General features: G+C 43.6%; 1 protein-coding gene across 1 annotated transcript in view; it reads left to right on the top strand.

Moving 5' to 3' along the window:
- The window catches only part of LOC126210099 (fasciculation and elongation protein zeta-2), a 465,381-nt gene that overhangs the window by 305,672 nt on the left and 132,235 nt on the right, over window positions 1-27,474 (top strand). The window contains exon 2 of the mRNA XM_049939235.1: window positions 3,169-3,280. Within this exon, the coding sequence (XP_049795192.1) occupies window positions 3,169-3,280 (112 nt within the window). The remainder of the gene's footprint in view (window positions 1-3,168; window positions 3,281-27,474) is intronic.

Below are 27,474 nucleotides of genomic sequence, written 5' to 3'. Positions count from 1 at the left end.
CTGGCCGATTAGACATGTTGCAGTTTGGCCGGGGAGGAGCGGGGGCGGGGGGGTCATCGCGGCAGATAACCCCCTGTGGAGCGACGTAACGTGTCTGCCCAGCTCCGCACTCGCCAAAATCGACGCAGCCTGCTTGCTTACTAGTGAAATCAATCGTTCCAAGCATAGCTCCTCAGTGTTCCCGCCGTCTCTAACAACACTGACATCGACGGCCGATTAACCAGTAACATCCGTTTCTCCACTTGTATCTCAGTCACACGTCTGGTTTTTCTGAAAAGCAAATATAAGGCACGCTTTTTGCTGGCACAGTAACTTGTTGTTGTTGTTGTTGTTGTTATCTTCCCGATGACTGGTTTGATGCAACTCTCCAAGAAAGTCTACACTGTGCACGCATGCTACAACCTACATCAGTTTGAAGCAGCTGACTGTTGTCAAGCTTTGATCTTCTGCCACAATTTTTAACCCCCACACTGCCCTCCATCAGCACTTTGTCGATTTTTGATGCCTTTCGATGTCTCCTGTCGACCAATCCTTTCTTTCAGTCAATCTGTGCTATACATTTATTTGCTAACCAACTACATTTAGTGCCGCCTCATCATTACGTATCCAATCTACCGACTTAATCCAGCATTCACCTGTAGCACTACACCGTAGCACTTTCTGTTCTGGATTTCTATGAACTCCTTATCGCCCACATTTCTCTACCATACACGGCTACAGTTCAGACAGATACCTTCAGTAAAGATTTCCTAATACATACATTTGTATCAGATGCTAGCCAATTTCTGTTTTTCAGAAACGCTTTTCCCACTATTACCTGTATTGTGTATGGAACCAGGGACCTAGAAGCGACGGAGAGATTTCGTCCCCCTGTAGCCCCTCGGTGGTTAACAACTCCACAACAGGCTACAGCAGTCCACTCTCCCATCGCCGCCCCACATCGAACCCAGGTTATTGTGCGGTTCGGCCTCCAATAGACCCCCCTTCCCCTACGGGAACGTCTCATAACAGACCCCAAATGTAGCGTGGTAGAGTAATTATGGTGTACGCGTACGTGGAGACAGTGTTTGCGCAGCAATCGCCGACTTACAAGGGGAGGCCGCCAATTGTGAAATTCAGATTAGATTCATACTGCGCATAATACAAGCTCATGGCCAGAGGTGTAATGTGGCAAAGCACCAAGATGCACTTCTCAGCCGTTGTCGAGAAAATCGACAGTTAAAAGAAACCGTTGCGGTGAAATACTCTCTACGATTAATAATTTAATACAGAGTCGTGGCGCAGCGGTAAGCGCTCGGGTTCGTAATCAGAAGTTCGCCGGATCGAATCTCGCGCCATGCATTTTTTTATTATTAGTTTTTTGTAATTCAAATATATATATATATATATATATATATATATATATATATATATAAACTATTAATGAATTGTTTATGCATGTTGGTGAAGGCGGATCGCTCTCCAATTGTACCGCCTCCATTTTTCCGTTTGATTAACAGGCTGTACCAAAGCTCTCCCGTCCGCACTGATTTTCGACGATGTTATAAGTTGCGCTAGGGACCGCATCTACCTTCTTTCGAAGTTAACAGGCAACTACGCTGTTATGCGGCGGCTCGTTTCGGCCCATTCAACATCTGTCCTTCAAGTGTAACGAGCGAGTAACGGAGTTTATATATCATACCTGCCACAGCAAATTTGTGTTCGTGGGGTCTCTATTTTAATTCGAACGTTTGACTTACGCTATACGTATTCGTTTCGGAATTTCGTTTCTACGTCTTCCGTTAACTATACGTGGTTAACATTATGAAGACAATTAATAACATTTGTGAAATACAACTTTGTTTGCGGAAAACATAATGATGTTCGAAGTCGCCAGTTTTTCCACGACAAACGACTTTCAACAACTTATTATATGCATAATTGTTGCAACTGATTGCCGGGAATATACAAAAAACAAATACTAAAAAAAAGAAAAAAAAAGAATGATGCATGGCGCGAGATTCGATCCGGTGACCTTAGGATTACGAACCTGAGTGCTTACCGCTGCGCCACGACTCTGTAGTAAATTATTAATCGTAGAGAGTATTTCACCGCAACGGTTTCTTTTAACTGTCGATTTTCTCGACAACGGCTGAGAAGTGCATCTTGGTGCTTTGCCACATTACACCTCTGGCCATGAGCTTTTATTATGCGCAGTATGAATCGAATCTGAATTTCACAATTGGCGGCCTGCCCTTGTTAGTGTAACTGAGGCGGAATAAGGGGAACCAGCCCGCATACGCCGACGCAGATGGAAAACCGCCTTAGAAACCATCCACAGGCTGGTCGGCACACCGGACCTCGACACCTGTGGGGCGGATTCGTGCCGGGGTCCGGCACGCCTTCCCGCTCGGGAAGCAGCGCTAGACCGCGCGGCTAGCCAGGCGGGCACTGCTAAAAATGGAATATAAATGATCACATTATAAGTCAAAATTAAGATTCTGGGAAAACTCTCACGAAGATGCGTGTTCGTAAGAATAAAATAGACGAATAGTCGGAGAATGAACGTTTAGCGTCCTCACAGGCTTTATCGTCACATCATCAGATATACAAACTATTACACTACACTAGTACTTACAAAGCCCATATGACCATCCCGATTTATACGCCTATAATATTATGGGTGCAATGCAGTTCAGATTAGGGCGTCAGTGTGCATCAATTGTGTATGCCCCAAGTCGTTAGCCTTACAGGACAAAATGGTGGATTCGCTGTAGATTATTATTTATTATTATTTATTTATTTATATTATGTATTTCATAGTGGAGCGAAGGAAAAAAAGTAGGCTGGCCGAATTCAAAACCAGCGCGCGAACGTTTTCGATTATGTCCGCCATTACGGCAAAAATTATTACTGTCGCAAGCTTCTGAGATTTAACTCTAGCGATATGTTATATACGGCTAACTCTGTCAGAATATCTGGTTAGATGTAAGAGGATCCCTGGAAGCACCAACGTTACCAAAATGCATAAATAAATAAAAATAAAATCAGTAAAGGCAACAGTATTCGGAAATCTACTGCCTAAACTTTTTTACAAAGGTCCTTCTGTTTCTTCTGTTGTCTGAATTTGTCCGCTCGCCTCTCCTTAAGATCTGGTACAGTTATATTTTTCTCTTTTCTGTGTTTCAGGATGTGGTGGACGATCACAGGGAACTTCGGGAACATACTGCCCATCGACTGGTCCAAATCTTACGCCCGAAAGCTGCACATGCCCACACTCAACTTGAACGAGAACAATAAGGTGAGCTACATCGCCTCGTTTCAGTCATCCACATTCGAGTCACGTGTCATAAACACCATGATGCGTGGCATAACATTCCGGGAACATTAAAGTCTCAAAACACGTTCCTTGCTGAGCATGTGTGGGACACGATGAGACAGCCTCTGGTTCTGTGTGCGTTACTGGTAACATACTGTTAGACCTATTACTGAACACTGCCTGTCGGGTGGTACCGGAGAAGAGCTGTTTCTAAAATATAGCGTTAGTGAATGAATTGTTATTGCCCGCGAGACTCTGTCTGAGGTTGCTAGCTAGTTATTTAGTTACATGTGCCATATATCATTTGAACGGCTCTTTTATCGAAATTATGTGGAACGAGTCAGTTTCTAGGATATGTATATGTATGTTGTGTTAATATCAGCGAACATACGAGAGTGTTTTGGTAAGTCAGGTAAATTTCCACGAAAGAATGGAACAATTTTGTTCTGCTTTCGTAGTAGGGAAGCTTCATTATTGCAAGGATCGTATAAAGAAACTCAACAATGTACAGCGTAAGTTCATCGTTTACAGCCGTCTGAATTTGTCAGTGGTACTGTTAACAAAAATTTTCATTTGAAGGCGTGGACTGGCGCACCAATCAAAACAGAACTGGATGACGTTCACGCGGACTTTGCACCATCATTGAAGACCGTTTACTTTACGATTAATGAATTGAAACGTACTCGGGCAAGCACCAAAGACGAAGCGCGCTCAGGGCGTCCAGTTGAGGCCACGACAAAGGAAACCGTTGATAAAATCCATCATACGGTAATGCAAGACCACCGAATATAAATTCGTGAGACTGCAAAGATTGTAGGCGTCTCAACTGAGCGAATGCATAACTTCCTGCACAGAGAATTGGCTATGGACAAGCTGCGTGTGAGTTGGATGCCGCGATTTTTCACTGTCGACCAAAAGCACATACGGCACCACAATTCAGCACTTTGTTTGGCGATATTTAATTGAAGTCCTCAAGACTTTTTGTGCCGATTTGTGACTTTTGGTGAAACCTAGATCCACCATTACACACCAGAGTCAAAACAGCTGTCAAAACAATGGACAAAAGCTGGTGAAAGTGCATCGAAGAAAATAAAGACGATTTTGTCAGCTGGTAAGGAGATGGCCACTGTTTCTTGGGATTCCCAAAGAATAATCCTCATAGATTACTTGAAAAAAGGCAGAACCATTATTGTACCCTTTTATTCTTCATTGCTGAATCGTTTGTAACTTGGGTTGGCTGTAAAAAGACCAAGGTTGGCAGGCAAAAGAGTGCTCTCTCACCAGGATAAAGCACCATCCCACACATCAGCGATAACAATGACGATACTGCATGAACTGGGCTTTGAATTTTGTTACTCATCCACCTTACACACCATACTTGGCCCCAAATGGCTTTTTCCTGTTTCCTAGCTTGAAACTTAAGCTTGCTGGGGGAAAGTTTCATCAAATGAGGTAACGATAGTTGCTGTCAACGAGTATTTTGCAGAGTTGACAGAACCAATTTTTCCCACGAGATGAAAAAGCTGGACGATCGCTGAACTAAGAGAATATGCCTGAAAGGAGACTATGTCGTGAAGTAACGTGAGTTATTTACGAAACAACGATTTTTATTGCTTTTTTACCAGACTTATCAAACCATCGTCGCATTTTTTTAGTCCTACCCGTGCTACTATACTTAAAATCTAGGTGTGGCTTTCTTCTTACTGGCTACCAGTTTTTTTAAAAAAAATCGTCCATCGAATACAAGGAGTTATCAAATGAATTTAGGTTACATTTAAAACTTGCATTGCTCCCTGTCAGACATTTTATGTTATTCTTTAGATAATCAATTCTTTTGTTGCTATATATTGAATTTCTGAGTCACTGACAATTTTAATAGTGGCTAATGAAGGTCATTTTTTCCTCTACTGGTGGCGGTGTGGTCATCACTATTCTTCTCGAATTATGATGGATTATTTATGATAAATTTCATTAGCGAATATATATATTGTGATGGGGCAGTTAAAATGCCTAGCTGTTTGAAAATGTAACTATACGAAGACCGCAGGAGAACGCCACATATTATTTTTAATGCTCGCTTTTACGTAATGAGTAGTTTGTTTCTAAATGAAGTTACCCCAGAAAATTATTCCGTATCACATTATTGAGTGCAAATATATAAAAAAAAATGCCAGGAGGGTGATCCGTTTGTTTTCAAGACTAGCAAATAAACAAATAGCAAAAAATGGCTCTGAGCACTATGGGACTCAACTGCTGAGGTCATTAGTCCCCTAGAACTTAGAACTAGTTAAACCTAACTAACCTAAGGACATCACAAACATCCATGCCCGAGGCAGGATTCGAACCTGCGACCGTAGCGGTCTTGCGGTTCCAGACTGCAGCGCCTTTAACCGCACGGCCACTTCGGCCGGCAAACAAATAGCAAAAGCAGCTGAACTTAATTCAATTTTGTCATATGATGACATGTTGGAGACCGTGGCTGTTTTTGAAGACAAATGTTGATGGTGTTAGGACAGCAACCAGCCACAAATTTACTTTGAGTTCCTTCATTCAAAGGAAACCGTCTGATGATGAATCGCAACGATTCGAAACCGGTAACGGTTTCCTTTGAATAAAGGAACTCAAAGTAAATTTGTGGCTGGTTGCTGTCCTAACACCATCAACATTTGAACTTATTTGAGAAGCTCTGTAATATACTTCTTCCAGTTCAAGCTTCTATCACAATGTATACTCAGGAATCTGGAGCATTCTACCCTATTTACTGGCGCCAGTTCATGTACTACAACAACTATTGTCGTGGCTGTATTTCCTGTACAGAACTGAATAAAGTGTGTTTTCTCTAAAGTAATGGAGAGTACATTTTCAGAGGAGCACTTTATAAGTGTTTGAAAAACAACATTAACAGTCTCTTCTGTTGCCTTTTGTCTGGTGAGATCTATTATAAGATTAGTATCGTCTGCAAAAAGTAAAAATTCTGCTTGTTGAATGTTTAAGTGGAAGGTCATACACATCTATAAGGAATAGGATTCGACACAAAATTGAATCCTGTGGGACTCCCTCTGTGATTTTACCCCAGTCACTGAAATTTTCTATCTTTCCAACATCGTCTGAATAACTCAGAACAACTTTTTGCACTCTGTTTCTTAGGTCGGTATTACACTATCATATTCCTTTGATAAAGACCACTGATGTGGCGCTAAAAAGGGGTATTACACTGTCGTCATATTTTTTGTCAAATTTCAAGATGGCGGACGACAACGCGTTATTATGCGCTGCAGTTGCTAGTGCCACGATTGCATTGTGCGTGTATTTGGAAGAAAAGCGGCGGAAGAAAGGAAACATACTTGGATGAAGCCCTACGTATTACGTCGAGATTATAAAAGCATTCAGCAAAATCTGTTACGAGAGCTGCAAGTGGAGTAAGTTAAGTCTTAAAATTTTAATTACTTACGAATAGATGAGAGTGTATTTCAGTATTTGCTCATTAAAGTGGCTTTTCATATTACAAAACAGTATATCCTCTTGAGAAATGCTGTATGTGCAGAAGACAGGCAAACTGTGACAATAATATTTCTGGATACATGAGAGTGCTACGCTGGTTTACGACACAGAACTCAAATATCACATTGCACATTAACCAAAATGTTGCCAAAATCGTGTGAAGCAATTTATAAGGCACTGAAGGGGAATATGTGAATGTAAGTAAATGTTTAGTGCACTGTGTGGGCAATAACTATTTTTAATTTTGAATAATTTAATTAATGGAATTAGTGTCGCAACAACCACGAAATTAATAAAAAGGACGAAACAGATAAAGCGCTTTTTAACTTGTCGAAATAGGTTTGTTTAAAAAAAAGAGTCGAAGGAACAAACCAACTTCGAAGTCACGTTAACAAACATACTACAGAGACGTCAAATAGCTGTAGAGACGCCAGCGCTCGAAGTGGCTATATTTCACGTTGCAGTGAACAGAAGACGAACGACTTTTATCAATCTCCCGCGACGCCCTAGATTTGATCATATTTGTTTGAAGACAGGAGAGATTTGACAAACTTGCCTATTACACCATCAAATTTCTTTGGCGTAAGTATTTGACACATCAACTTTGACAAAGAAATATGTTAGTATAATACCGGCCTAAGGTACGACCGACCAGCACGTATTCCATCAGCCAATGGCGTCACGCGTGTGTGGTATGGACTCCATACTGTGAGGGGGTGGGGTCCAGCACAGCCCACTCACTCCCGTTGTCGAGTCGGCACACCTGCGGCGTTGCTAGCACAGCGAAGGAGCTCCTCAGTCGGCATCAGAAGGCCGAGTGCGTCACGTGCTAGTGCCCCCACCAAGGAAAAAAATATCCCTGGCAGCACCGGGAATCGAACCAGCGTCCTCCGCATGATACACTACTGGCCATTAAAATTGCTACACCAAGAGGAAATGCAAATGATAAACGGGTATTCATTGGACAAATATATTATACTAGAACTGACATGTCATTACATTTTCACGCAATTTGGGTGCATAGATCCTGAGAAATCAATACCTAGACCAACCACCTCTGACCGTAATAACGGCCTTGATACGCCTGGGCATTGAGTCAAACAGAACTTGGATGGCGTGTACAGGTACAGCTGCCCATGCAGCTTCAACACGATGCCACAGTTCATCACGAGTAGTGACCGGCGTAATGTGACGAGCCAGTTGCTCGGCCACCATTGACCAGACGTTTTCAGTTGGTGAGAGATCTGGAGAATGTGCTGGCCAGGGCATCTGTCGAACATTTTCTGTAACCAGAAAGGCCCGTACAGGACCTGCAACATGCGGTCGTCCATTATCTTGCTGAAATGTAGGGTTTCGTAGGGATCGAATGAAGGGTAGAGCCACGGATCGTAACACATCTGAAATTTAACGTCCACTGTTCAAAGTGCCGTCAATGCGAACAAGAGGTGACCGAGACCTGTAACCAATGGCACCCTATACCACCACGCCGGGTGATACGCCAGTATGGCGATGACGAATACACACTTTCAATGTGCGTTCACCGCGATGTCGCCAAACACGGATGCGACCATCATGATGCTGTAAACAGAATCTGGATTCATCCGAAAAAATGACGTATTGCCATTAGTGCACCGAGGTTCGTCGTTGAGTACACCATCGCAGGCGCTCCTGTCTGTGATGCAGCGTCAGGGGTAACCGCAGCCATGGACTCCGAGCTGATAGTCCATGCTGCTGCAATCGTCGTCGAACTGTTCGTGCAGATGGTTGTTGTCTTGCAAACGTCCCCATCTGTTGACTCAGGGATCGAGACGTGGCTACACGGTCCGTTACAGCCATGCGGGTAAGATGCCTGTCATCTCGACTGCTAGTGATACGAAGCCGTTGGGATCCAGCACAGCTTTCCGTATTACTCTCCTGAACCCACCGATTCCGTATTCTGCTAACAGTCATTGGATCTCCACCAACGCGAGCAGCAATGTCGCGATACGATAAACCGCAATCGCGATAGGCTACAATCCGACCAAAGTCGGAAACGTGATGGTACGCATTTCTCCTCCTTACACGAGGCATCACAACAACGTTTCACGAGGCAACGCCGGTCAACTGTTGTTTGTGTATGAGAAATCTGTTGGAAACTTTCCTCATGTCAGCACGTTGTAGGTGTCTCCACCGGGGCAAACCTTGTGTGAACGCTCTGAAAAGCTAATCATTTGCATGTCACAGCATCTTATTCCCGTCGGTTAAATTTCGCGTCAGTTGCACGTCATCTTCGTGGTGTAGCAATTTTAATGGCCAGTGGTCTACATAGCCTCAGTGACCACTGAGTTACAGACGCGGACATTTTGTGACAAAGATGAGATGAAATGACGAGAACAACGCAAACACCCGTTCGTAGTTAGGAATATGAACCACCTCCAACTGTGTGATGGAACGACGACAATGAAACTTTGCGCGGAACTCGAGCCCGGTTTTTCCGCTCTGCGCGAGCAGTCGCCTCAAGCGCCCCGGCGATCCCAGCACGATTTGCGACCAGACCCAAACGTGTCTTTCACAACATCTGGATCGGCATGCATGTCTGAAAGAACATAGCATCGTAGTCTTTCACAACGCAGGCACTGCACGTCCTACTCAAACACCCAGTCCCACAGACAAGGAACTCTATGACCCGCCCGGAATCATAAGCGGAAGCCTGCGATCTAGAGACGACGACGCTACGGTAACCGCTAGACCACGAGATGACACATCTGTCGCGTCACTACAGCATGAACTACGGAGCTACAATCCCAGTAAGGCGGTTTTAGATCAAACAATAGGTCATCTGTTCCTAGAGAGTTTCTCTGTGGACGAACTTAGGAGAGTTACATTTTCATTAATTAAAACTTCCGGGCTGAATTGCCGTGGTACATATATGAAACTGCTTCTCCTTCCTGACGTTTCGTTGCCGGCTGCGGGCAACATCTTCTGAGGTGAGTCGGCGACTGGCTGCTAGGCGCTGGAGGTGCCGCTTATATAGAGCCCTTAGATGGCGCCAACACTCACCAAGTGCTTTCCACTCTAGAGCCATCTCTCTCGATTACAGGTAATCGCTAGTCACTTCGTTGGTACAGAGTCGACCGCCATATCTTCTCTAGTTTTAATCCTTCTTCTTTTTTATTAAAATTATTTTCGTGCTTGTAGATCTCTATAGCTTCTCTATACACGCGGGTATAATAATGTAAGGTCCTAGCTATCACGTTTGTCTCACTAAATTTTATTTCGTGATCACCGTCTTTGAAAACGTGTTCCACTACAGCTGATTTGTCAATTTGTCCCAATCTACAGTTCCTTTTGTGTTCCGTTGGGCGGGTATTAACACTCCTTTTAGTTGTTCCAATATAAACCATGCCACAGCTATACGAAATTTTATGCACACCTGGGGTAGCTAAGGGGTGTCGTGCGTCTTTCACCGATCTTAAACTTTCATTAATTTTCTTGGTAGGTCGAAAGATTGTCTCCACTTGAAACTTGGCCAAAATTTTCCCAATACGGTCCGTGATGTTATGAATAAATGGAAGAAAAACTTTTCCAGCCGACGGTTGTTGTCGCGTATTTTCGGAAAGTTTAAGATCGGTGAAAGACGCACGACAACCCTTAGCTACCCATGGTGAGTGTAAAATTCCGTGTAGCTGTGGCATGTTTTATATTGGAACAAACAAAAGGAGTGTTAATACCCGCCTAACAGAACACAAAAGGAACTGTAGATTGGGACAGATTGACAAATCAGCTGTAGCGTAACACGTTTTCAAAGACGGTGATCACGAAATAAAATTTAGTGAGACAAACGTGATAGCCAGGACCTCACATTATTATACCCGCGTGTATAGAGAAGCTATAGAGATCTACCAGCACGAAAATAATTTTAATAAAAAAGAAGAAGGATTAAAACTAGACAAGATATGGCGGTCGACTCTGTACCAACGAAGTGACAATCGATTACCTATAATCGAGAGAGATGGCACTAGCAAGAGATGAAAGCACTTGGTGAGTGGTGGCGCCATCTAAGCGCTCTATATAAGCGGGACCTCCAGCGCCTAGCAGCCAGTCGCCGACTCACCTCAGAAGATGTTGCCCACAGTAGGCAACGAAACGTCAGGAAGGAGAAGCAGTTTTATATATGGACCACGGCAGTTTAGCCCGGAAGTTGTAATTAATTAAGACGTCGGCCGTGAAAGCTTACATGTTATGAGAAGAGTTGTGTTTTGTTTGCAAGCAAGTTTTTGGGACAACTGACATTATTTTCTACATTTTCGGCTGAGACAGTGTGTAACCTAAGCCGTAAGAATGGGACTTTTAATCTACAACAGGTGATTGCTATGCCTGTATAGGGGAAAGCAATTTCCGAATGGCATAAAAACTTAAATTTTCATTTTTTTAGAGGCAAATGTGGAGAAGTCGTGACGTAAGTGGGACGAAAATAACGTCACTGAAAGGTGAGGCCTAGGTTAAACATAAACTGGAATACACAATTAAAACAGAGACAAAAAAGAAAACGACGCACCACGAAAGAATTATCGGGTGGGACGGAAATCGTTTGATGTGATGTACATGTACAGGTAAACAAATGATTGCAGATTCATTTTGGACGCTTTATTCGACAGAAAGAGCTTTATAAATTCAGCGAGTCAATAACACTTGGTCCACCCTGACCCTTATGCAAGCAGTTGTTCGACTTGGCGTTAATTAACGGAGTTCTCCTGAGTGATATCGCGCCCAATTGTGTACCACTGGCGCTTTAATTTGTCAGAAGCACGAGATGGTTAGAGGACCCTGTCCATAATAATCCAAATGTTCTCAACTGGGGAGAGATCCGGCGACCTTGCTGGCCAAGTAAGGGTTTGGCAAGCAATAAGACAAGCAGTAGAAAGTCGCACCGTGTGTGGGCGGGCATTATCTTGCTGAAATTTAAGCCCAGCATGGCTTGCCATGAATGGCAACAAAACGGGGCGTAGAATACCGTCGACGTATTGCTGTGCTGTAAGGGCTCCTGCTACGGACATCCCAGACCTTTACTCCAGGTTTTAGGACCGTATAGCGGGCCACATTCAGGCTGGTATCCCACTGCTGTTCTGGAGGCTTCCAGATACGTCTTCGCCGGCCATCGGGGATACATTCGAAGGCGGTCTCATCACTGAGGACAGTTCAACTCCAGACGATGAGATTCCAGGCCGAGGACGTGTCTGGATGCACTCCGACAACGGCGGGATACGACTGTCGCCCGTCCTGCGGCGCAATAACTAGGAGTGATGGTCTAGGATGGCATTTCATTTCCTAGGAGGACTCTTTTGGTTGATACCCACGACACCCTTACAGCAAAGCGGTACGTCGACGATATTCTAGGCTCCGTTTTGTTGCGCTTCACGGCAGGTTATCCTGGGCTTACATTTCAGCAAGATAATACCCGGCCGTACAAAGCAAGAGTTGTACTGCTTGTCTACGCGCTTGCCAAACCCCTCATTGACCAGCGAGGCCGCTGGAGCTCTCCCCAATACAGACCTTTGAAGCATTATTGACGGGCGGCCCTCCAACCAGACCGGCAATTTGACGATCTAACACGCCATCTGCAGAGAATTCGGCACGTTATCCTTAGGTGAAAGGAGTATATAGAGAGTCCATACAAAGCCGATGTACTTGAGGACAATATTATGGAAATGGAAGAGGATGTAGATGAAGATGGAATGGGAGATATGATACTGCATGAAGAGTCTGACAGAGCACTGAAAGACCTGAGTCGAAACAAGGCTCCGGGAGTAGACAGCTTTCCATTAGAACTACTGACAGCCTTGGGAGAGCCAGTCCTGACGAAACTCTACCATCTGTTGAGCAAGATATATGAGACATGCGAAATACCCTCAGATTTCAAGAAGAATATAATAATTCCAATCCCAAAGAAAGCAGTTGTTCACAGATGCGAAAATTACCGAACTATCAGTTTAATAAGTTACGGCTGCAAAACACTAACGCGAATTCTTTACAGACGAATAGTAAAACTAGTAGAAGCCGACCTCTGGGAAGATCAGTTTGGATTCCGAAGAAATGTTAGAACACGTGAGGCAATAGTGACCCTACGTCTTATCTTAGAATCTAGATTAAGGAAAGGCAAACCTACGTTTCTAGCATTTGTAGGCTTAGAGAAAGCTTTTGACAATGTTGACTGGAATACTCTCTTTCAAATTCTGAAGGTGACAGGGGTAAAATACAGGGAGCGAAAGGCTATTTACAATTTTTACAGAAACCATATGGCAGTTATAAGAGTCGAGGGACACGAAAGGGAAGCAGTGGTTGGGAAGGGAGTGAGACAGGGTTGTAGCCTCTCCCCGATGCTATTCAATCTGTATATTGAGCAAGCAGTGAAGGAAACAAAAGAAAAGTTCGGAGTAGGTATTAAAATCCATGGAGAAAAAATAAAAACTTTTAGGTTCGCCGATGACATTGTAATTCTGTCAGAGACAGCAAAGGACTTGGAAGAGCAGTTGAACGGAATGGATAGTGTCTAGAAAGGAGGATATAAGATGAACATCAACAAAAGCAAAACGAAATAATGGAATGTAGTCGAATTAAGTCGGGTGATGCTGAGGGAATTAGATTAGGAAATGAGACACTTAAAGTAGTAATGTAGTAAAGTAGTAGAGGATATAAAATGTAGACTGGCAATGGCAAGGAAAGCGTTTCTGAAGAAGAGAAATTTGTTAACATCGAGTGTAGATTTAAGTGTCAGGAATTCGTTTCTGAAAGTATTTGTATGGAGTGTAGCCATGTATGGAAGTGAAACATGGACGATAAATAGTTTGGACAAGAAGAGAATAGAAGCTTTCGAAATGTGGCGCTACAGAAGAATGCTGAAGATTAGATGAGTAGATCACATAACTAATGAGGAGGTACTGAATAAGATTGGGGAGAAGAGGAGGTTGTGGCACAACTTGACTAGATGGAGGGATCGGTTGGTAGGACATGTTCTGAGGCATCAAGGGATCACCAATTTAGTAATGGAGGGCAGCGTGGAGGGTAAAAATCGTAGAGGGAGACCAAGAGATGAATACACTAAGCAGGTTCAGAAGGATGTAGGCTACAGAAGGTACTGGGAGATGAAGAAGCTTGCACAGGATAGAGTAGCATGGAGAGCTGCATCAAACCAGTCTCAGGACTGACGACCATAACAACAACAACAACATTCCTCAGAATGACATCAAACTAATCTATCAATTAATGCAATGCCGAATAAATGCTTGCATAAAGGCCAGAGCTGGACCAACACATTATTGAATTAGTCAGCTTTCTCTTAAATAAATCATTCTATTTTTCTGAAATTATAACATTTGATTATCTGTACATGCACATCAAATCTACCGATTTCGGTTCGATTCGGATAATTCCTTCGTGGTGCGTCTTTTATTGTCTTAGAGTGTAATTAAAATGCTTAGTGTTTAAGCAACTGAAACGCATTTTTTTTAGTACATTTTCCACCAAACAAAAAGTAATAAGTCAATAGTGTGGTTCTCCTTATTTCCAACAATCCTCCTTTATATTTGGTTTCGTGACTGCTATTTTGGATGGGAAATCATGTCAACTTCATTCAGTACGTCACTTTTATTTTCAGTGCTACTGTAGTCTAAAGTCTACTTTCACACCTGTAAGACAAAGCGAGTGAAGTCGGTTGTTCAAATAACAATAGCTGCTAGCGATAGACCAACCGCTAAAAGAGCGCCAGTTGCGCTGTACGAAAAATCTGTTTATTGGGTGTTGCCTTTGCAAGGTCCAAGAATTTGAACTTAGGCTCCGATTTCACTTCCTGAAAATATTCCTCCGTCCACGGAAAGTGGTCTTCGAACACACGCCATTGTTCCAAATCTGAAAAAATAGTTACTATTAGAATTTGTTACTGACGACAAATGATTACTGGGTTGGACAGCAAATTCAATAAATGGAAGAGTGAAGCAGACCTTGAGCGCTGTCGGTAAAAATAGATAGATTTTTAAAATGAAATTTTTAATGTAAATATGGAACTGACAGTTAACAAACAGTTCGGATTAACAGTTATGGTTCCTCGCAGTGAGACTTGATCTTTTCAGACGATTGCGGGATTGTTCCTTCGCAAAGGCACGACCACTTTCCTTCTCCATCCTTCCCTAATCCGAGTTTATGCTCCTTCTCTAATGACCTCTTTGCCGACGGGACGTTCAACACCAATCTCCTCCTCCCCCTCCCTTTCAGATGAAGACCATTCAAAATTTGAGGGTGGCTCATCGACTAAAAGAGAGATGTTGAAAACTGCTGAGACAGACAGGAAGGCAGATACACTGAATCGCGAAAGAAACTGGTACATGCATTGTGTTGTCGTTGTGGTCTTCAGTCCTGAGACTGGTTTGATGCAGCTCTCCACGCTGCTCTATCATGTCCAAACTTCTTCATCTCCCAGTACCTACTGCAGCCTACATCCTTCTGAATCTGTAGTGTATTCATCTCTTGGTCTCCCTCTACGATTTTTACCCCCCACGCTGCCCTCCATTACTAAATTGGTGATCCCTTGATGCCTCAGAACATGTCCTGCCAACCGATCCCTTCTTCTGGTCAAGTTGTGCCACGAACTCCTCTTCTCCCCAATTCTATTCAATATCTCCTCATTAGTTATGTGATCTACCCATCTAATCTTCAGCATTCTTCTGTAGCACCACATTTCGAAAGCTTCTATTCTATTCTTGTCCAAACTGTTTATCGTCCATGTTTCACTTTCATACATGGCTACACTCCATGCAAATACTTTCGGAAACGCCTTTCTGACACTTAAATCTATACTCGATGTTAACAAATTTCTCTTCTTCAGAAACGCTTTCCTTGCCATTGCCAGTCTACATTTTATATCCTCTCTACTTCGACCATCATCAGTTATTTTGCTTCCCAAATAGCAAAACTCCTTTACTACTTTAAGTGTCTCATTTCCTAATCTAATTCCCTCAGCATCACCCGACTTAATTCGACTACATTCCATTATCCTCGTTTTGCTTTTGTTGATGTTCATCTTATACCCTACTTTCAAGACACTGTCCATTCCGTTCAACTGCTCTTGCAAGTCCTTTGCTGTCTCTGACAGAATTACAATGTCATCGGCGAACCTCAAAGTTTTTATTTCTTCTCCATGGATTTGAATACCTACTCCGAACTTTTCTTTTGTTTCCTGTACTGCTTGCACATACGTATTCAAAAACACAGATATGTGAACAGGCAGAGTACGGCGCTGCGGTTGGCAGCGCCTGTATATGACAACAAGTGTCTGACGCAGTTGTTAGATCGCTAACTGCTGCTACCGTGGCACGTTATCAAGATTTGGGTGAGTTTGAACGTGGTTTAAAAGTCGGCGCACGAGCGATGGGACACAGCTTCTCCGAGGTAGCGATGAAGCGGGAATTTTCCCGTACGACCAAACACGATTGTACCGTGAATGCGGCCGGAAAAGGGTCCTGCAAGAACGGGACCAACGACGACTGAAGAGAATCGTTCAACGTGACAGGAGTGCAACACTTCTGCAGATTGCTGCAGATTTCAATGCTAGGCCATCAACAAGTGTCAGCGTGCGAAAGATTTAACGAAACATCACCGATATGGGCTTTTGGAGCCGGTCAACTCGTGTGGCTGAACGACACAAAGCTTTACGTCTCGCCTGGACCCGTCAACACCTACACTGGACTGTTGATGACTTGAAACATGTGGCCTAGTCACATTGTATCGAGCATGTTCAAATTGTATCGAGCGGATGGGTATGGAGACATGAATCCATAGACCCTGCGTGTCAGCAGGGGACTGTTCAAGCTAATGGAGGCTCTATAATAGTGTGGGGCGTGTGCAGTTGGAGTGATATGGGACTCCTGATACGCCTAGATACGACTCTGGCAGGTGACAAGTACGTATCACCTTTATCCATTCACGTCCATTGTGCATTCCGACGGACTTGGTCAATTCCAGCAGGACAGTGCGACAGCCCACACGTCCAGAATTGCTACAGAAGCGTTCCAGGAACACTCTTCTGAGTTTAAACACTTCCGCTGGTCGCCAAACTCCCCAGACATGAACATTATTGAGCATATCCGGGATGCCTTGCAACGTGCTTTTTAGAAGAGATCTCCACCCCTCGTAAGGATTTATGGACAACTCTGTAGGATTCATGGTGTCAGTTCCCTCCAGCACTACATTAGTATAGTCCATGGCACGTCGTGTTGCGGGGGCGTTACAAGATAGTAGGAAAGTGCACCAATTTCTTTGTATCTTCACAGTGTAAATTGATTAGAGAACTAATTAGGGCGGGAGACAACTATGACAGTGAAAAAAAAAAGTAAAAGGTGCGTACACAATGCCTAGGAAGATAGTTGGTAGATGGAAAGCAAAGAACTTACAGTAGAAGAGATCCAGTGTTGGAGGAATCAGAATGAGTTTCGTTTACGAAACGGTCGTTTCCTGACTAATGTCCCGTACCTCAAATTGATGCCTTAACCTTCCCCGTCATTCCTGAAAGTTTGTAACACACGGTTATCTCCCTCTACTTAATATTTAACTTTTTAATTGAGAGTGGTCGCTAATACTTCATCGAATCAATTTTGTTTTTAACCTCAGACATTTTTATTGCACTCTTCAGTGGGTAACGTACCCCCCCACCCCCCTCCAAGCTGGAAGCAATGTTTACTAGAATCAAAGTCAATCATTTCCAGAAATGCGCGAGAGTTCTGTAATGAATTAAAACGCTGTAACCAGATTCTAGAAGGATGCAAGTGCCCCCCCCTCCCCCTACCCCTAACCCTCCATACCTCTAACGGTGACTTCAGAAAAACATAGAACTTTTAATGGGAAGCAACTCGAGAGGAGCAGGTTTTGAATTTCCATCTTGTCACCTAGATTCTATCCTCCGTAAACAACTGGGACGAATGCTGGATCTGTTCAGTGAAGAATAGCACGCTCGATTCCGTTCCTAATTTGCCCCCCGTTCTTGTACAACTTAGCAAGAACTCATGTTTTTCTCGGCACAGATATCAACAACACGTTACGCTATTCGTTCTTTGTCTTACTTGCTGATATTTCATGATCAGTCTTTTTTTTGTCCCGCGGGTCTCTTGGAAAAGCCCAGTCCTGTGTGCATCACTTGCTCTACGCTCGCTGACCCGTTATCACGTTCAGCCTCTTTATGGCTGGAGAACTCACTCTTTTCATTGATTTTTTTCGCTCAAACTTCCACTGCGCAGCCATTATCTGAAAACAGTTTCTACAACTCACTCAATAAGTGTCACTGACAATGTAACACATTTTATACACTCTGTTATCACGATGCCGGAGGCAGTTTCTCTTGTGGATTAATCACACTCCTTATCGGAGATAGCCGTTAATGAATTACTCGTGGCAGAATGATGCAACTAATTACAGAACTTGCAACAGACTCGGTTGCGCATTGTTACGGAAATGGTGACACGACCCAAGAAGGTGAGATTTGCTCCTTATTTCTGAATTTTGAAAAGTGTGCGCCAATTCGTAAGGAACAAAACCGTAGGTATTGATTGTGTACCAGTGCAGTTATTGCGGACACCTGTCCAAACAGTCCAACAATAGGCTGTGGCTAAGCCATGTCTCCGCAATATCCTTTCTTTCAGGAGTGCTAGTTCTGCAAGGTTCGCAGGAGAGCTTCTGTAAAGTTTGGAAGGTAGGAGACGAGGTACTGGCAGAAGTAAAGCTGTGAGTACCGGGCGTGAGTCGTGCTTCTGTAGCTCAGTTGGTAGAGCACTTGCCCGCGAAAAGCAAAGGTCCCGAGTTCGAGTCTCGGTCGTGCACACAGTTTTAATCTTCCAGGAAGTTTCAGTCCAACATGCTTTTCAACGGAATTTATGTGACTGGGTAAATACCATCAGATATTGGAATTGCAGAAGAAACTAAGATCGGTTCGACGTGAGAATTACCTCTAAGACATTATAGTAACACGTACAGGGGCACAAAAAACTGTCGAAACTTGTTGTTATCAAGTACTCTCAGCAAGAAAGCAATATTTTTTACTGAATTCTGGTGTTTTTACGTATATCAGCGCTTTTTTATCGAATGAACCAAGTAATAGTGTATTACATTTTTATTATTATCCCAAAGTCAGGCCCTCACGTCTCAGCTTCAGTACATTGAACAATTGACTACTCGGCTGTTTTTTTTTCTGACAATCTGTTCTGTGCTTTCGTGTTTAAAGTTCGAGGTTTTTAAATTCTGTAATCTGGAATGAGAGTAAAGACATTATTTGATTTCAGGAGAGGATTATTCTATTTCAGACAATCTCTCTATTATAGATAGATATTAAAAACATAAATGGAGATACTGGAGCCAGTAGACAGTATCTACTGCAATCTTTTTGTTATACACTAACTTCTTTCTCGTGGTATGGCACGAATGGGACTTTGGATTATGGAGGGAGGTATCCAAGGATAGTCCACGAAGTTGTGCAAAGCCACTGTGCCAGGTTGGCGTAGTGGTTGGCCCGTCTGCCTAGTGAGTACTCACCTAATAGTCCGGAACTCTCTGTCGTGTTTATCATTTCTTCTTTGTTACTAATTTAATGGGAGGTCCGATATTTTTGACACTACAAAATCGGATGAACTGTTTCTTCAAACTCCTTGTCGAGTAATAAAAACAGTCTAGACAGCATACAAAGATTTTATTTTTTAAAAGGTGGCCGGTTTCGATCAGTGTTTGATCATCATCAGAGCTGACTGCTGGAGATGGTGGCACGGAGCATTCACCGCTCGAGGATGGTGTGAAGAAGCAGATGATGATCATACACTGACCGAAACCGACCACTTCTTTAAAAATAACGTTTCTGTATGCAGTCTGGACTGTTTTTACTATTATAAAAATGTGGAATAGAAATCTGCAACCAGTGTTATTTCTAACACTTCTCTGTTTCGGCTTCTTAGATCGCCTTAACAACGATGCTTGTGCCATCTGCGAACAAGTCGGATTCTGCTCGTGACTCAAATAAGATGGCAGATCGTTAACGCAAAATAAGAACAGTTGTGGGCGAAGAATCGAACCCTGTGGGGCTGACATTGAAATTTCTGCCCCTGCGGATGATGTGGCATCACTTTTTGTACTAGCATAATTCCTCATGCAGTTGACTAATGTTTTGTTCTGTGTGTTAAAATACATAGAATCCATAGACACCATGAGATGGGCGTCATCTTGAGAGGATAAATTATTGGGTTGCTGCATGAGTTCGTAGCGCTTTTCTATAAGGCTAACAAACACGAGGACTAGTAGAAACCCATGGGTAACAGTAGAAATATTGAATATAATTGATGAAAGGAGAAAATATAAAAATGCAGTAAATGAAGCTGGCAAAAAGGAATACAAACATCTCAAAAATGAGATCGACAGAAAGTGCAAAATGGCTAAGCAGGGATGGCTAGAGGACAAATGTAAGGATGTAGAGGCTTATCTCACTAGGGAAAATTAAAGAGACCTTTGGAGAAGGAGAACCACTTGCATAAATATCAAGAGCTCTGATGGAAACACAGGTCTAAGCAAAGAATGGAAAGCAGAAAGGTGGAAGGAGTACATAGAGGGTCTATACAAGTGCAATGTACTTGAGAACAATATTATGTAAATGGAAGAGGATGTAGATGAAATGGGAGATATGATACTGCGTGAAGCGTTTGACAGAGCACTGAAAGAACTAAGTCAAAAGAAGGCCCCGGGAGTAGACCACATTCCATTAGAACTACTGATAGCCTTGGGAGAGCCAGTCCTCAGAAAACTCTACCATCTGGTGAGCAAGATTATGAGATAGGCGAAATACCCTCAGACTTCGAGAAGAATATAATAATTCCAATCCCAAAGAAAGCAGGTGTTGACAGATGTGAAAATTACAGAACTATCAGTTTAATAAGACATGGGTGCAAAATACTATCATGAATTCATTACAGACAAATGGAAAAACTCGGAGAAGATCGGTCTGGATTCCACGGAAATGTTGGAACACGTGAGACAATACTGACCCTACGACTTATAAAATAGATTAAGAAAAGGCAAACCTACGTTTCTAGCATTTGTAGACTTAGAGAAAGCTTTTGACAATGATGACTGAAATACTCTCTTTCAAATTATGAAAGGTGGCAGGGGAAAAATACAGGGAGCGGAAAGCTATTTACAATTTGTACAGAAAGCAGATGGCAGTTATAAGAGTCGAGGGGTATGAAAGGGAAGCAGTGGTTGGGAAGGGCGTGAGACAGGGTTGTAGCCTCTCCCCGACGTTATTCAATCTGTATATTGAGCAAGCAGCAAAGGAAACAAAAGAAAAATTTGGAGTAGGAATTAAAATCCATGGAGAAGAAATAAAAACTTTGAGGTTCGCCGATGACATTGTAATTCTGTCAGAGACAGCAAAGGACCTGGTAGAGCAGTTGAACGGAATGGACAGTGTCTTGAAAGGAGGGTATAGGATGAACAACAACAAAAGCAAAACGAGGATAATGGAATGTAGTCGAGTTAAGTCGGGTGACGTTGAGGGAGTTATATTAGGAAATGACACACTTAAAGTAGTAAAGGAGTTTTGCTATTTGGGGAGCAAAATAACTGATGAAGGTTGAAGTAGAGAGGATATAAAATGTAGACTGGCAATGGCAAGGGAAGCGTTTCTGAAGAAGAAAAATTTGTTAACATCGAGTATAGTCTTAAATATCAGGAAGTCGTTTCTCATAGTATTTGTATGGAGTGTAGCCATGTATGGAAGTGAAACGTGGACGATAAATAGTTTGGACAAGAAGAGAATAGAAGCTTTCGAAATGTGGTGCTACAGAAGAATGCTAAAGATTAGATGGGTAGATCACATAACTAATGAGGAGGTATTGAATAGAATTGGGGAGAAGAGGAGTTTGTGGCACAACTTGACCAGAAGAAGGGATCGGTTTGTAGGACATGTTCTGAGGCATCGAGGGATCACCAATTTAGTATTGGAGGGCAGCGTGGAGGGTAAAAATCGTAGAGGGAGACCAAGAGATGAATACACTAAGCAGATTCAGAAGGATGTAGGCTGCAGAAGGTACTTGCAGATGAAGAAGCTTGCACAGGATAGAGTAGCATGGAGAGTTGCATCAAACCAGTCTCAGGACTGAAGACCACATTCTCGCCCAGTGTTTAAAACAGTCTGCCAACGCTGGCGGAATTTTCCGATTCCGCGACTGTAGAAATCACGTGGTTTTTAGACGAAGAACACCTCGAGTCGTTTTGGGAGCGTATTTTCATCCGACAAGGAAGTTCCTTGAAGGTTGTTCGATCAGAGAGCGGAAAAGGTGAAAATCTGAGGACGCAAGATCAGGCGAATAAGGTGGTACTGAATGACTTCCAACCCACCTCCTGTATAGTGTTCTTGTCAGCCTAGTAGAATGCGGGCGGGTCGTTATCGTGGAGTAGCGTCACATCACGCCGTCTTCCTGGTCGTCGTTCTTGGACTGCGTCTGCAAGACGCCTCAGTTGTTGACATTCAAATGTCAGCAGCGATGGTTACACCTCGGGGAAGCAATTCGTAGCACACCATACTGACGCTGTTCCACCAATGCATAGCATTACCTTTTGCGATTCCGCGCAGGTATTCGTATGGGGAGTTGCAGCATTATTTGGGCTCACCCATTCCGTTCTTTTCCTTGTGTTAGCATAAGGCCACCATTTCTCGTTACCAGTAATGCTACAAGATAGGAATGTTTGGTGTTGTTCAGGAGCCAATCGATGGCAAGCAAGCTGAGATGGCCACCCACTGATTTTTATGCTTTTGGCTTAGGGCATTCGGTACCCCACTCAGCCGAGTTTTGAACCTTCACCATTACATGCAAATGTCGCATGATAGTGGAATGATCACATCTGCCAGTTCTCTAGCACTCTGACGTGCGATCACATCTGCCAGTTCTCTGACGTGCGTCATTGTGGATTAACGGGTTTAACGGTCTTCATCAAACCGCGATGGTCTTCCTAAACGCGGAGAGTCGCTAATATCAAAACGATCTTCCTTGAAACAAGGAAACCATTTTCTTGCCGTGCTCTGTCCAGTGGCATTATCTCCAAACACGGCGCAAATGTTGCTGGCTGCCTTCGCTGCTGTCACCCTTATATTGAACTCAAACAGAACAATATGCCCGAAATGTTCCGATTTCTCCACTTGGCATTGCATTTTCTAGTGTCCACATCTCCACTCACTATCTCGAAATGACAGTAGGTTAACTCATACAGCAACAGTGAACTACAAATAAAAAATTGCAGCCGGCCGCTCTGGCCGAGCGGTTCTAGGCGCTTCAGTCCGGAACCACGCGGCTGCTACAGTCGCATGTTCGAATCCTGCCTCGGCATGGATGTGTGTAATGTCCTTAGGTTTAAGCAGTTCTAAGTCTAGGGGATGATGACCTCAGATGTTAAGTCCCATAGTGGTTAGAGCCAAAAAATGGCAATCTATAAATAATGGCATCCATATAATGTGTTCCGTCCATCCTTGAGGGATGATGGTGTAACATGCTTGGTTCAGAGTCTGCAGCGTCTGCTGTGGCTAAAAAGTCCCACTCGAGAGTGGCAGTCCCTACTGCAGTTTGGACAGAAGCCGCTCTGAGAGCTTGATGCCGTTGCGCACAGTTACTCGCCACTTGACACGGTCATCTGCAATGCTTTCCCAGCGGCTTGGATTGATTCTGGTCTTGAAACGAGGATGCGGTCGTCCCACTGGCCTGACACCCTCCTGAAGTTCTCCGTACAGCAGTTGTTTCGGTATCCGTTCAGGATCCATACGCCTGACATGTCCCAACCATCTTAGACGTCGATGACTCAGGAGTGCAAAGATGCTGGTTGTGCTTGCACGATGAAAGACTTCGGTGTTGGGTACTCTGTCTCTCCAAGAGATCTGAAGTATCTTCCGGAGACAGCGGAGTTGGAAGCTGTTGAGTCGAGATTCATGCCTAGAAAGAGTTGTCCATGTCTCACAGGTATAGAGAAGGGTGCTTATAACACAAGCGTTGTAGACTTTTAATTTAGTTTTTGCGGTAAGCAGTCCGTTGTTCTATACTCTGTTTTTCAATCTAGCCATGACAGACGATGCCTTTGCGATTCTGTTAGTAATTTCAGTGTCCATGGACAAGTTGCGACATATTGTGGATCCCAAGTAGGTAAAGTATCAACTACCTGGAGAGGATTGCCATCAATGCTGATACATGGAAGGTTGGTAGTGCTCTGCGCCATGATCTTAGTCTTTTGAAGACTGATGAGTAGACCAAATTTTTCACAGGCATGAGATAATTTGTTGATTATACACTGCAGCTCATCTGTGTTCGCTACTAGAGCTGCATCGTCTTCATACGAGGGCAGTTCAATAAGTAATGCAACACATTTTTTTTTCTCGGCCAATTTTGGTTGAAAAAACCGGAAATTTCTTGTGGAATATTATCAAACATTCCCGCTTCGTCTCGTATAGTTTCATTGACTTCCGACAGGTGGCAGCGCTGTACGGAGCTGTTAAAATGGCGTCTGTAACGGATGCGCGTTGCAAACAACAGGCAGTGATCGAGTTTCTTTTAGCGGAAAACCAGGGCATCTCAGATATTCATAGGCGCTTGCAGAATGTCTACGGCGATCTGGCAGTGGACAAAAGCACGGTGAGTCGTTGGGCAAAGCGTGTGTCATCATCGCCGCAAGGTCAAGCAAGACTGTCTGATCTCCCGCGTGCGAGCCGGCCGTGCACAGCTGTGACTCCTGCAATGGCGGAGCGTGCGAACACACTCGTTCGAGATGATCGACGGATCACCATCAAACAACTCAGTGCTCAACTTGACATCTCTGTTGGTAGTGCTGTCACAATTGTTCACCAGTTGGGATATTCTAAGGTTTGTTCCCGCTGTGTCCCTCGTTGTCTAACCGAACACCATAAAGAGCAAAGGAGAACCATCTGTGCGGAATTGCTTGCTCGTCATGTGGCTGAGGGTGACAATTTCTTGTCAAAGATTGTTACAGGCGATGAAACATGGGTTCATCACTTCGAACCTGAAACAAAACGGCAATCAATGGAGTGGCGCCACACCCACTCCCCAACCAAGAAAAAGTTTAAAGCCATACCCTCAGCCAGTAAAGTCATGGTTACAGTCTTCTGGGACGCTGAAGGGGTTATTCTGTTCGATGTCCTTCCCCATGGTCAAACGATCAACTCTGAAGTGTATTGTGCTACTCTTCAGAAATTGAAGAAACGACTTCAGCGTGTTCGTAGGCACAAAAATCAGAACGAACTTCTCCTTCTTCATGACAACGCAAGACCTCACACAAGTCTTCGCACCCGAGAGGAGCTCACAAAACTTCAGTGGACTGTTCTTCCTCATGCACCCTACGGCCCCGATCTCGCACCGTCGGATTTCCATATGTTTGGCCCAATGAAGGACGCAATCCGTGGGAGGCACTACGCGGATGATGAAGAAGTTATTGATGCAGTCCGACGTTGGCTCCGACATCGACCAGTGGAATGGTACCGTGCAGGCATACAGGCCCTCATTTCAAGGTGGCGTAAGGCCGTAGCATTGAATGGAGATTACGTTGAAAAATAGTGTTGTGTAGCTAAAAGATTGGGGAATAACCTGGTGTATTTCAATGCTGAATAAAACAACCCCTGTTTCAGAAAAAAAAATGTGTTGCATTACTTATTGAACTGCCCTCGTATAACAACTCACAGACAACAACTTTATTTACTTTTGTCTTGGCCTTGAGGCGAGCAATGTTGAAAAGATTTCCATCAGTCCTCGTATGTAGATACACTCCCTCCTCACAAAGGCAAATCTGAGCAGAAGGGAAAAGAAAATCCCAAATAATGTAGGAGCTAACACACACCCCTGTTTCACACCGCTATTAACAGGGAATTCTTCTGATGTTTTACCGTTGAAGCAGATTGTTGCTTGTGTTTTCTCATGGAAAGAGACAATTATTTGTAGTAGTTTAGGTGGGCATCCAATCTTCTGCAACAGTTTGAAAAGCCCATTTCTGCTCACTGAATCAAACGCTTTAACAACGTCAATGAAAGCAATATAAAGTGGCCTCTGCTGCTCACATTTCTCTTGCAGGTGTCTTAAGGAGAAGATCATATCTACGGTTGATCGGCCAGGCCTGGAGCCACACTGAGATTCTGGGTAGATTCTGGAAGCTAAGATTTGTAATCGCATTAGGATGACTCTTGTATAAGCTTTCCCGGCTACACTTAATAATGAAATGCCTCGGTAATTGTTATAGTCACTTCTGTTCCCTTTCTGTTTATATAGAGTAACTATCCTCGAATTCCGCATACCCATCGGGACACAACCTTCTTCCCAGCTGGTTGTGATAAGTGAATATAAATGTCTGAGAAGAACAGACTTGTTATACTCAATAACTTCTGCAGGGATGCCATCTTCACCTGGGACCTTTCCGTTAGCAAGAGAATCTATTTCTCTACTGAGTTCTTCCATAGTAGGCATTGCATCTAGTTCTTCCATAACTGGCATTTGTTTGATGGCGTCACATGCATCCTTGCTAACTTCATTCTCGGCTGCATACAACTCGAGGTAGTGTTCAACCCAGCGTTCCATTTGTTTGCCTTCATCAGTAATGACTTCACCCGTCTTGGACTTCAGAGGAGCTATCTTTCTGACAGTTGGTCCAATTGCTTTCTTAATACCATCGCTCCCCCATGAACCATGGACCTTGCCGTTGGTGGGGAGGCTTGCGTGCCTCAGCGATACATATAGCCGTACCGTAGGTGCAACCACAACGGAGGGGTATCTGTTGAGAGGCCAGACAAACGTGTGGTTCCTGAAGAGGGTCAGCAGCCTTTTCAGTAGTTGCAGGGGCAACAGTCTGGAAGATTGACTGATCTGGTCTTGCAACACTAACCAAAACGGCCTTGCTGTGCTGGTACTGCGAACAGCTGAAAGCAAGGGGAAACTACAGCCGTAATTTTTCCTCGGGGCATGCAGCTTTACTGTATGGTTAAATGATGATGGTGTCCTCTTGGGTAAAATATTCCGGAGGTAAAATAGTCCCCCATTCGGATCTCCGGGCGGGGACTACTGAGGAGGATCTCGTTATCAGGAGAAAGAAAACTGGCGTTCTGCGGATCGGAGCGTGGAATGTCAGATCCCTTAATCGGGCAGGTAGGTTAGAAAATTTAAAAAGGGAAATGGATAGGTTAAAGTTAGATATAGTGAGAATTAGTGAAGTTCGGTGGAAGGAGGAACAAGACTTCTGGTCAGGTGACTACAGGGTTATAAACACAAAATCAAATAGGGGTAATGCAGGAGTAGGTTTAATAATGAATAGGAAAATAGGAATGCGGATAAGCTACTACAAATGGCATAGTGAACGCATTATTGTGGCCAAGATAGATACGAAGCCCACGCCTACTACAGTAGTACAAGTTTACATGCCAACTAGCTCTGCTGATGACGAAGAAATTGAAGAAATGTATGATGAAATAAAAGAAATTATTCAGATTGTGAAAGGAGGCGAAAATTTAATAGTCATTGATGACTGGAATTCGGCAGTAGGAAAAGGGAGAGAAGGAAACGTAGTAGGTGATTATGGATTGGGGCTAAGAAATCAAAGAGGAAGCCGTCAGGTAAATTTTTGCACAGAGCTCAACTTAA

The sequence above is a fragment of the Schistocerca nitens genome, chromosome 10 (genome assembly GCF_023898315.1).
Source record: "Schistocerca nitens isolate TAMUIC-IGC-003100 chromosome 10, iqSchNite1.1, whole genome shotgun sequence".
Taxonomy (NCBI): Eukaryota; Metazoa; Arthropoda; class Insecta; order Orthoptera; family Acrididae; genus Schistocerca; species Schistocerca nitens.
Note: the sequence above shows the minus strand (reverse complement) of the source record. Positions and strands in the feature narration are given on the sequence as shown.